Here is a 12,020-nt window from a genome sequence, read left to right on the forward strand (position 1 = left end):
GTGGTGCCGATGCTGCTGGCCCTACTGCAACAAACTTATCACATATGTACACAGACACACACGCCACACCCCCCGTGCATGTATAGAACTGTGTATGTATACACACACCCCAAATATATTCATAAATATATATAATTTTCAATATATTTATATATATTTTTTTTAATATATATATAGACAAACATACTTCTATAAAACCCTTCTACAGACACACAGCTAGAAACAAGCCCCTGACTGTCATCACTACATCTTAATACCAAAGCAGCTGGTAGACTGGAGTTAAAAGCTTAGCGGTTAACCGGTCACCCCACTCATTGCTTATAATGCCACACGTATGCCATGCCAAGCTTGACTGCAGTTTCAATAAAACTGCAAAATTAATGAACAGCAAGAACACAGACATAATGTATCTAAATTTTAGTAACGCGCTTGATCAAGTGCCTTACAAAAATCTCATTTGCCTGATCAGTTCAGACTGGTTTGGATGTGAGTACTGCCACACATTTAAACAAAAGATAAGAGATAAAAACGTTATGGCAGAGTAGCAACAAAATGCAGTGTTTCGAATATATACAGATATGAAACTCCTCTTACACCCAAGAAGACCTTAGCAATATATGTCATAAGGTCAGCATGGGGAGCACGTCGATCAATTTGACCATCTTATGATATTGGATTGATTTCTTAAATTGAAAGAGAGAACTTACAGATGAAATATGAGAATGAAGTTAGCAAAACAGTGGTTAAACGTTCCTAGGGATATGATAAAGTGACAGGACAGACACGTGCCTCAGCGGGCATGGATTTCTCAGGTAATGTAGGACAACTTGTATCCCCCGTATCACACTGCACAATAACAATGAGGTTCATTCATATTTCCAGAATCTCTAATGGGATGGACCCTGCATTGAAGGCTGTAGCTTTGGCATCAGCATGGAACCCGACATGAGCTGTACGTACAGAAAAAAGGCAGTTGGAGGAGAAATACCTTGAGTAAGGGATGTGCCTGACACAGCCAGGCTTTACTAGGGGATTCTGCAAGTGAAGCACTATATATTTCTGCTATAACTAACCTAGAGGACACAGAAATTCACCAGGAAACGTTCTGCATCACAGCATGAGTATTTATTTGACAAGAATTAGACTGACACTAGAAGAACAGGCAAAATGGGGAACTAGAATCTAGTTTTAGTATTAGCAGCATCCTTACTGAACATCTGGAAGAGCAGTTAAGCTGTACCTCTAATGAAATTCGTAGGCTGTACCGTTTAGTCAAGGCATGCAGCAAGTGCATGGAAGCATGGGTTTCAAAAACCAAAACCAAAAACCCAAAACCCAAAACCCCAAGAGATTCAGTTTGAAAAGATGGAAACTTACTTTGGGAGGAAAGGTAGCTCAGAACAGAGAGCCTCAAGAGGAGCAATTCTGAAAGCAGAATTGCTGAGGGATGTTTCCATTCAGAAGTGGAGAACAAATTAGACTTATTTACTGAAATCTGGTACAAATGCCAAAACCTTTGTTTTGCTTTGCTTATTAAAGAGTTGAAGAGAAGGAAATGTTCTGTGCCATTCCGTCAAGACTGAAGGTTAAACAATTATGGGAGTGGAAAGAAAAGTCAAAATAGCAGACAGGAGGAGCTGACAGTTTTATAAAGAAAAACAATAAAATGTATCTTGCTTATATGACCACTGAGAATTGGGAATGCCTATGAATATCTGAAGAAACAAAAATCCCAGGGCTAGACTAGAATTCAGGCAATACAGGAGGATACAACGCTAAATGAAATGGGAATAAGGCTCAAGCTGAGGAGCATGAAGCGCTTTTACATAGTGAAGAATCAGAGTATGAAACGGTTTCTTAAGGCAAATGATGGCTGTTTGCACAAGTGCTTGAGACATTTAAAACAAGACTGGACAAAACATGGATGAAATTCTGCAGAACAGCTTCTCACTGACCCCCAGCACTTAAAGAAAGTAGTATCTAGCTCTGTATTTGTGCTCAGCTACGGACAAAGAGGTACTTAGTCCTGCTGCCTCATTACTTCAAGGAGACGTTTCACAAGGTACAACATGCATTTTCCAGCTTCATTTGAAATAGCCAATTTTTTGCTGACCCAGAGTTGCTAGCATCTAGGACAAGCGGCTCTATATGATGAGCGGGGATAATCTCCCTTGTGAAATAAGCCCATTACTTCGCAAAGGAGTAAGAAAGAAGGTTAAGGGTGAAGCTGGTGAGTTACTTCAGAGGAAAGGGCTCTACCTCTTGAGATGTCTCTGCCTGGACAGCTGAGGAGGGAGCTGGGAGCTGCTGACCCAGCGGCTGGGAAAGATCGGGCTGAAGCTGCAGCAGACCAGAAGGCTGAAGAGGCAGACAGTGATCTATGGGGACGGGCGGACTAGCTGTAGCAAGGCTGCCATGAATCTGTGAAATGCCTTCTGGAGCGACGCGGGGAGGCAACAGTTCAGGCTGCAACTGCAAAGGCGGTGACATGACTATCGAAGGTTGCACAGGCAGCACGGGCACCTGGGCTCCAGCTTCCAAAGCATACTGAGCGTGTCCAGTAATCTGCTGTAACACAACAGACAGCTATTAAAACAAATCTCTACTTAGAGTGCTTGTGACTTACATGACAGGGTACTAAAGCCACCGGAGTTCACGGAAAAAGGATTATAATTCTGCAGTGAGACTGCATTTGTGTGGTCTCTGCTTGGAAAGGTGACTACTTAAGAGTTTAAACTTGCTTTCAAACGGCCAAATAAAAATTTGAGGATTCTTCCTGTATAATTATGACAATGTGTGTATTGCTCAGGCGCTATTTAATTTATGGAAACAAAGCCGTATTTTGCTAAGAAATTAAAATCTTAGATTATGAGTTCATTGTCCTGGATAGTTTGCTCTGCTTTCAACAAGCATACCACAACGTCCATGCAGAGAAAAATATACTCTACCCGTAATCTAAATTAGGGTTTAAAAAAAAAAAAATCTGTTTTATATGTAGAACCAGTAGCTGGTATAGACCACACAATTAACTCTTTTTTACTGAATATACACCAGTGTCTTACGGAAGATATTGTTCTCCATTTAGTTAAAACATTTAAGAGACAACTTAAATCTTGACACGCTAAGCAACAAGGCCCCAATCCTGCAAACGCTTCCTTGTGTCACGCACACAGAGGAAGTTTCATTTATCTCAGTGGATTTCTTCAGTGCATTAAAATAACTCGTGTGCGTAAGCGCTTTGTGGGAACCGGACTGATGCGATTAGATGCCCGCTACCTTAGAGACTGTTGTTATCCTGCATAGCAGTTCTGTCAAGTTGTACATTTAAGAACAGAACATTCTCCTTTTAGGTACATCATGTATTTTTCCAAGGGGACTGAGCTTGTGGGAAGAGGAAAAAGTTAAGAAAGGAAAATATGGAAGAAAACAGGCTTTTTAGTATTAGGTAAAACCCTGCCTAATTTTTACTTTTTTAAGGTATCATCACCTAGAGATTTAGACTATTTGGAAAATTTATTAAAAAAAAAAAATCAAGACTCAGACGAGAACTAGGCCACACAATTTCGTTACTGCATGCTCTCTGCAGATTCTGGATATGAGCCGAAATTATTATTCCAGGTTTAAATGAGGATAAAAATAAAGACGCGGTGTGCTTTGCAACACATAACGGTTACACGACTGCCTAAGTGGAGGTTGGTAGAATAGCAACTGTGGTGTACATTGCAGAAGAGCAGTGAATTTTTTTTTTTTAAATCTTATATAACTAGAACAATTCACAAAATGTTTCAATGTATAATTTACCTGGGCAAAACTAAACTCAGAGGAGCTAAACATCAACTGCCAAAACAGCAGTGCATTGCAAAGCCTTTATTTACAGAAATACCTCTCTATTAAAAGTACTTTAAAACACAGAACAATGTATTTTTGAATATTCCTCTGCACTTGTCCATTTTGTTTGTAATAACTATCTTTTTTCATCCTAAAAAAATTACTATTTATCCTAAAAATTTCATCCTAAAAAAATTACTATGAAATTCTTGCATACCTATTTGATAGATAATGACTGTGTCAGGACTGTTTGGGAATATCAGTTTTGGTGTTTGCCATGCTTGCTGTGCGTAACGGGCCCGATCCAATTCCCTCTAAAGCCATCGGAAACACTATGGCTAATGAGCTCAGCGGCAACTGTCTCGGGCTCCGTGTTGTCTACATTTTCACAAACAATATTTCTGTACCAAATATACGGCTGAAGAGAGAAATTTAAAAATGAGGTACTACTTTGAAGATGCCATGATATGGCAGGTTGAAATGGGATGTTATGAATTTTAATCAATATGTTATGGCAAAGCGATGTAGTAGAACACAGATTTTCAAGAATGCTATTATTAACAGGTTTAGTGCTCTCTCCTGCTTGGGTCAGACTGCATTTCATGTTGTCATATCACAGATGTGGCAATAGAAGTATTCACAGACTCTGTCAACAAGTCCTGAACCAGTTCTCTTGTAAATAGTGCTAATATTAGAAGCTCCATTTTATGCTTCATTTCTTTTAAGGGGGAAAGGGTCTGCAGCTAGAATTCATTCGTGTCCGATAGGCCTCTTCCGTGCAGTTTTCTGGAGTCGTTATCGAACGGCCATTTCCCTTTACTGTTTTAAAGCAGTTCTACATCAAAACCACCCCATCGGTTCGCCCACTCCTGCCAGCTTGCCCGTATTTCGCCACGAGCATACAACAGCCTGCGTATGCGTCATGCCCAGACTGGAGCAAAGGCGTCAGCAAGGCTGTGCAGCTGCTGTCACGGGCCAGCCTCTTCCCCTGTCACAGGAGAACGACAGCTCATGCTTCGAGAAGGAAGAGGGAATTCAAAAAGTGCTCAATCTGCTCACTTTCCAAAGCCCGTTAGATTATTCCCTGTATCCCCTCGATATTCACCTGTCCCTGGCTTAAGACCTCACCTGCTCCACCTGACTTCACAGCTCTAGCAACCACCTCCGGGACCAAGGTCGAGAAGTTAACAAAACATCTTAAGAGCAAGGAAAAAAAAAACAACCAACCTCCCCACTGCGTGTTTACAACGGAGCGAGCCCCGGGAACGCCTGCGTTCAGTAACCGCCCTACGGTCCGGTATCGACACAGCCCCACGCCCGGTGGATTACCTGGTGACCAGCCCCAGGCGCAGACAGAGTCTGTTCTGAAGGATGAATTATGCTTGGCTGAAGTGACTGAGGAGGTGGAGGTTGCTGCGGCTGGGATACTGCTTGCGTGCTCTGCGTGTGATGGGGAGAGGGCGCTTCGCTCTGAATGATCTGCTGGAAGGTGGTCTGGTACATCTGCTGCTGGGGGAGCTGGGGCACCCCGTGATGCGGTGGCAACGCCGGCACTCCCGGCGGAGCCACAGCAAGCAATGGTATCGTAGCAGCCGACATATTTGGCACTATTGTTTGGCAGGGCAAGACCAAAGAAGCCACGGTTGTATGAGGAAGGTTGACTGCCTGCATGGGGAGGGCAGGGGAGTTCGGTGCCATAGGCAGAGTGGGGTTCATGGGGAGGCTGGGTAAAATCACGGCCGGAGCAAAATACTGAGAAGGAGCAGGTATGGGGGGCACGTTTGCAGCAGGTATATCAGAGAGGTTTGGAGGAAGGCTGTCAAGTCCTGCCAGAGGAGTAATTGCAGGAATGACAGGAAACTGAGGAATCTGAAAAAAATATAATATCACATAAATTGCAAGTGCTTTCACTGATGGTACAAAGTAGTTTCATTTGCCATACAAGTACGTAGAAATCACCTGTGCCATGATGATAATTATGTCTGTCTGTTAACCACTTCCATTCATTTCCTGAGGTTTATAAACAGTAATAAAAACCGATTTATGCTTAAATCATTAGCAGAAGAGAAAGAATTTCATTGGGGGGGGACGTTTTTATACCTTAGGAGCTTAAAACTATTTCTAACACTAGCTGGAAGCCTTCAAGGAACATACTAATTAAAAGCTGCTTTCATTTTAACAGAAATGGAAAGGAATTGATTGGACCAGAAAAAAATGCAAAACTCTTTCATGCGAAATTCAGTAAGACAATTTAAAACCCTTGTCTTTAAACAGGTTGGCTGCAACCCAGGCAGCAGAAGATCCCATAAAAGGGTTTTTATAATCAAAACCTCCCAGTGACATAGCGGACTAACTACCCTGTCATCACGGAAGCAGCTTGCTTCTTCCCTTTTGGCGCAAGCTGCTTCACATCATAGTGGCTGTCACTAGCAAACACACTGATAGCTCCAACAAACCCTTCCAGGCCAAGGAAAGGGTCCGTCCCTGCTACTGAAAACAGAAACAGGGCTGAGAGCTAGCTACTGAAAACAGAAACAGGGCTGAGAGCTAGGGAGGGGGGCGGGTGGGTGCTGCGGAGGCCAAGGAAAGGGTCCGTCCCTGCTACTGAAAACAGAAACAGGGCTGAGAGCTAGCTACTGAAAACAGAAACAGGGCTGAGAGCTAGCTACTGAAAACAGAAACAGGGCTGAGAGCTAGCTACTGAAAACACAGAAGCAGGTGAGGGCTAGGGAGGGGGGCGGGTGGGTGCTGCGGAAAGTGGTGAAGTCAGGAGCTCAAAAACAAAAAAAATGGGCAACTTCTCATGCTCTTAAGCCTGGGATGGGGAAGAGAGTATGCCAGAGAGGAGGTGCAAAACAAAACAAAAAATGCAGTTACCGCAGTTTTGTAACTGCCTTTCACTGGATTCTCTAGGCATGACACGGGATTACTCACAAAGGAGATTTTTGCTTCACCAAACAAAAACAAATAGTAAAGAAATACACAGGAATTAGGAAACAGCTATATTCTTATGGACTACTTAAATTGGCATGCATTCAAAATAGCCACACAAAAACTGCAAATCATGTTAATTATTAGCTGGAAAGCTCTACTCAAATGGATGTATTCACACACAGTTTTCAACGATATTACCTGGGAAGGGGCCACCGGCGGAAGCTGCGGCACAGTTGAAATCTGCAGGGGTTTTAGTGGTGTACTGCTAGCTGCCACCTGAGAGGTCTGGGGTTGATACTGGGGCAATAGATGGGTCGCAGGCTGGATTGGGCAAACTGGCTGGCTGGCAAGCACCTGCTGCAGAGACGCTTGCTGCGATATGGGTTGCTGCTAGGAAAGAAAAGAAGAATAAGAAGAGGTTAGAGCCTGTATATTATGAAAGAACCACTTCACTGGACACGGCCACCCGTTTCCCTCTCTAGTTCAAGCCGCGCAGTCAGAACAGAACTGTCGCTCGGAGTCGGGATGGTTTATAGAAGACAAGGGCGCTCCTAATGTAAACACTGTACAAGAGCCTATGTTTAAAACACATTTAAATGCAAGATACATTACCTGAAAAGACAAGTTCTAGCTGTCTTGGAAAGGTTATTTGTAACGACTCAGACTCTTTAAATCCCAGAGATGGTTCTAGTTGGCCCTGTAAAATCCCCACCTACTAACTTCAAAGATTCCTACTATGCAGTTTATACCCAGCTAATCTTGGCATTCAAAAGCTGACTACATAATGTAGCAGGCATTGAAATATACAACGCTTACTACCTGAGACATGACTAAAACACAGTAATTATAGTAAAAGCTGGATCCCGGTTCTTTCTGAGGTGCTGTAGTAAATGTGGCAGCCAAAAAAGCCGTTTTACCATTCCAGGGAAAACAGCGCTCCACTGGCCTGCCAGATTTCATGCAGTAGAACAGAAATAAAAAGCTGCATTAAAGCTGAAAATAATCAGTAACAAACTTTCGCATTTTCCATGCTACCGGTATCTCCTTCTTCAGTTCCCCTAATTAATGCTGAAAGTACTTTAAAAAAAATCTTCTGTTTCAGAAGCATGGCACCGAGGCACCACGTTGGCTCTGGACTGACCTACTTGGGACCACAGGATTGATTGCTTCACCCGGGCTCTGCAGCACAGGGAACCTAACATCATGCCCGATGGTCAAAGGTAACTGTAAAATGAATAGCCAAGCATCATAATCTTTCATCTTCGCCACTTCCACCGTAAATTAGTATCGTAATATTTTGCTCTGTGCTTTTTTAGTAGCAGGAGTCTTCAACCAGAGTTTTTAGGTATTAATACAATAAAACTGTAGAAGATGTATCAAGGAAGCAAGATACCGTCCACCCTTAAATAGCTAAAATTCAACCACGACTAGTAAGTTTCCAATACAAGGATCAGTGAACAAAAGAGTATTTGGCAACTGGTATCGAGTGTCCGGGGCTGAACGCACCGAATGCCACAAGCAGTGCAAGACGTGCTGGAGACAGCACTGAGTAACTCTGCACAGCACCAGCTCAGCTCCTCCAGCGTTTCTTAGTCCTGTCTGAGTATTCATCTTGCCACATTAAAGAAAAAACCAACGACGTGGCTCTGTATTGCAGTTTCTCCCATTCCAGGCTTTGGGAAAGCAGGGGCATTTACCCAGATAGAATCCCAAACTCAAGAGAATGGCAGCGCCAATGCAAACAAGCGGCTCAGCAGGAGCTGGCCTGGCACTGGTGGTGAGACAGAGCAATCTGGTGAGACGGACCCCGCCTGAGGCATCGGGGCAGCCCCCACTTGAGCCCCGACTCATCCCACAGCACGGGCTCTGCTCCACCAGGCTCCTCAGCTCTGCAACATGGGAAACTCCTGCCAGACCTGACCTGACCTCCGGAGCAGAACAGTCACACTCGCACGGTGCTGGGCTGGAGCTAATAAACCTTGCCAGCACACAGAGCCAGCTCAGGTATCTCGGCATCCCTGGCGGGGTTAATCCGCAGCTCAGACAGGCTGCCCACAGACAACTGAGGATTGAGCACGCTGACACAGGCTGTTCAACATACCTTCGACTCGAGGGGACACTGCGTTAAAAGCAGAAAAAAACCTGTGCTCATGGAACTAAGCAGCTTCCTTAAGCCTCCATTTTCAATTCAACTTGTGTTTTACAAAATGTTTGCGAATTGGATGAAGCATAGGGAGGGGAAAATATCCAAATGAATTACGCTAACTTTGCCTCATCATAACCTTAACATTATAAATGCACAGATACCCAAATTGGAAAAAATAATAACGAGGAGATGCAATATTGATCCCATGTGTCTGAGCAATCAGTGAATATTCATACAAGATCAATACATTCCATTCTGTTAGATTAATTTTCTCATCTGATTTCCCATTCTCTTGACCTGCCCTACTGTTCATTTACAAAAGACTGCAGATCTCCACTGCTTAGAGCATCATGCCTGGAGACTCTGGGAACACCAGACCTACTTCTGTCTGGGGCACACAGGTGCTCTGGGAAGTTCTGCACAGAAACTTTATCATTTTACCTAGTTCTGTAATAATAATACTGTAAAAAGTCTTTTATTGGGCTTCCTGGCAAGATTAGAAAACAAAGACAGAATAGTTATTAAATCCTTTTACTATCAGGGATAGAATTATTTCAAGAGACAGCAACGCTGTGAGGAAAGGGCATGTGAAAGAAATTGAGCAAGTTGGGCAAATATCCTATTCCAAACCAGCATTTACTCATGGAGAGAAAATAAACAACAGATTTTGAAGTGTCAGCATAAAGCTCCAGAGGCCACTAGAGATCTGTGCAACTGGTGAGATCCTAAATCTGCATAAGCGTAAAATTTTTGGCTGAGAGAACCATGAGAATATCTGTGCCCTTTAGAAAAAAATCCTGATATACGACAAAACTTCACACAAGCATGTGTTTTTCCAGGAGACCAAATTACATTGTTCTTATACTGATGCTTTCAGAAGAACAGGGCATGTTAAAAAAAAAAAAAACCAACTTGTGAGATAAATGTTGATAACTAAAAAGGTTTGGAGAGGTACGATACATGCCAGTCAAAAGTGTCATACAGACACTCCCCAGCCCCATCAACAGTTTCTACCAAAGGAAGCCAAGGCTTTTGGTAGAACCACAAAAATGAGCCATGAATTACCACCTTGTACGGGTTTGTGGCTGCGTTCCTTACAGGCTGACACCACCTCTGCACGAGGAGGCGGCTGCAGCCTTCGCGCTGCCCCTCAGCTGCTCAACAGAGGTGTTTTGGTAAATACCTTTAAGGAACACAGGTTTTGGGGGGAATTTGGTAATTCAAAATGCACAACGAATTACTATTTGGAGACAATTCAGCGAGAGACAGATTCTTCTCTTGGAAGATAAAGCTACTGGCTGGACGCATATATGGGACTACATTTAACACGCGTGCACAAGTCAAAAAGCAGCATCGCCGAGGATTTAAAGACAATTGACACCAGGCAACAGAGTCTCTTTCTAAGCTTTTAGAAAGGCTAGAAAGGAGGTGCCAAATAATAACACAAAATTAATAGAAAACTATTTGGTTTCTAAGGACCAAGATAGTACATTGAAATCAATGCAAGGCTTCAAGCCAATGCTGTTAAGCCACAACGGAAGAGAAGTCTTAAGCTACATCAAGACGTTCCAAGGTATCACACGACGATTGTCCTCGAGCCCGTTACTCTCCCGTCCCTTAAACCCAGCACCCTTTGCCCCATCCCTAAATCTCTCCAGCTGCAGCTCAATAGTTTCAAACACCTCACACTTGCTACAGGTATGGGTTGAAGCAGAGCACGGGCAAGGAATGGGATGAGAAAAGCACTTTTTGGCAGCGGCCAAGCTCTCACCTGCTGGCTGGCCAGCACCGGCTGCGGCTGCCCCAGCTGCAGGGAGGCGACGGTGGTGGGCTGGACGACGGGGAACGGCATCGCCGGCTCCTGGTAGTGCTGGGGCCGCTGGGAGACCACTGCGGGCGCAGCCTGAACCGCGGGGAGGCCAGGCTGCAGGAGGGAGAGCACCGCTTTAGAGAACAGTCACCCTCACATTAAGAGTCTCTGCAACGGTTCACCAAGAATATAGTTGCAAGGGAATACTCTACTGGGTACTTGGTTCAACACAGAGGGGGAAAAAAATATGAAAAGTTATCTGCAAGGAAAGGAAGAAGTTACTTAATCTAAACACGAGGAAAAAAGTTGTCAAATTCCAAATAAGACATCCAAACTGCATTGCATTTCTTTCTGGAAGCAAGCGTGCAGACCAGTAAAACCACTGAAAGCACACACACAGTGAGAATATACCAACAGCAACAACAAGCCGTTAACTGGATGAAAAAGAAATTTATCTTCACGAAGATTTTTATAATTTCATAAAGAATCTTTATCTTCCAAAAAAGCAGGTAATTTACTTGAAATGGATGCCAAGAAAACGAATAGAGAAATGAGAAACAAATTAAAACCACAGTGGAAGTGAAAACAAAAAAAATTAAAAGAAATTCAGATAAGGTTTGTAACGACAGCAGTTCTCAAACTTCAGCTCAAAGTAGATAAATTAAAAATAAACAGTATGTCAGACTGAGGCTCATAAGCCTAAACAAAAACCTACTACAGCTCCAGTTATGTGCTTGTTATCTTCGTAAATAATCTCCCAGATAAATGGTGATTTATTTTTTTTTCTTGGAAAATGGAAGGTTTTGAGTCAGACTTTTGTTTCCTGTCTTTGCCGAGATTTTCAAACCTTGGAACTTTTTACTTAGGTTATCGCAGGAAGAAAAAAAAATATGGAAACCCCCATCAGAAAAAGAAAGGCTAGGAGAAATATTTTGCTCGTGAATAAAAGTTATTATCTTGCCAAACCCTCAATCACGAAAAAAGTAATGCATTTAGGTTAAAATTACTGAAACCTATCAATGGAAAGAATGAGTCTGCTCTAAGAGAGTGTGCTGCACAGCTCAATTTAATAAAAAAAATTCTGCTCAAGATGTGCCTTTTGAGTGTGGTAGTTAAGAGTTGTTAAGGTAGTGCTTCAGGTGAACAGGAGACAAGGAAGGATGCGTCCCAGGAGACGTATGCACACAGGAAAGGTGGTTTCCACGGTGGAGGGAGCTGGCTACAGATGCCAAGGATGAATTTTTTTCCTTCAGGAGTCATGTTTCAATGCATTCACAAAGTACAGTTCATAACTTCTTGCAG

At 43.1% G+C, this 12,020-nt stretch overlaps 1 protein-coding gene across 10 annotated transcripts in view; it reads right to left on the reverse strand.

Moving 5' to 3' along the window:
• WNK2 (WNK lysine deficient protein kinase 2) overlaps nucleotides 1–12,020 on the reverse strand; it is a 124,469-nt gene that overhangs the window by 42,070 nt on the left and 70,379 nt on the right. For 7 of the 10 annotated variants that reach the window (XM_019472935.1, XM_019472934.1, XM_019472937.1 and 4 more), the window contains exons 9-12: nucleotides 10,680–10,832; nucleotides 6,961–7,152; nucleotides 5,158–5,697; nucleotides 2,260–2,568 (exon numbers count right to left, since the gene is read on the reverse strand). In XM_019472935.1, the coding sequence (XP_019328480.1) occupies nucleotides 2,260–2,568; nucleotides 5,158–5,697; nucleotides 6,961–7,152; nucleotides 10,680–10,832 (1,194 nt within the window). The remainder of the gene's footprint in view (nucleotides 1–2,259; nucleotides 2,569–5,157; nucleotides 5,698–6,960; nucleotides 7,153–10,679; nucleotides 10,833–12,020) is intronic. The other 3 variants (XM_019472930.1, XM_019472929.1, XM_019472936.1) reach the window with 3 other exon arrangements.

The sequence above is a fragment of the Aptenodytes forsteri genome, unplaced genomic scaffold, assembly GCF_000699145.1.
Source record: "Aptenodytes forsteri isolate BGI_AS27 unplaced genomic scaffold, ASM69914v1 Scaffold438, whole genome shotgun sequence".
NCBI lineage: Eukaryota > Metazoa > Chordata > Aves > Sphenisciformes > Spheniscidae > Aptenodytes > Aptenodytes forsteri.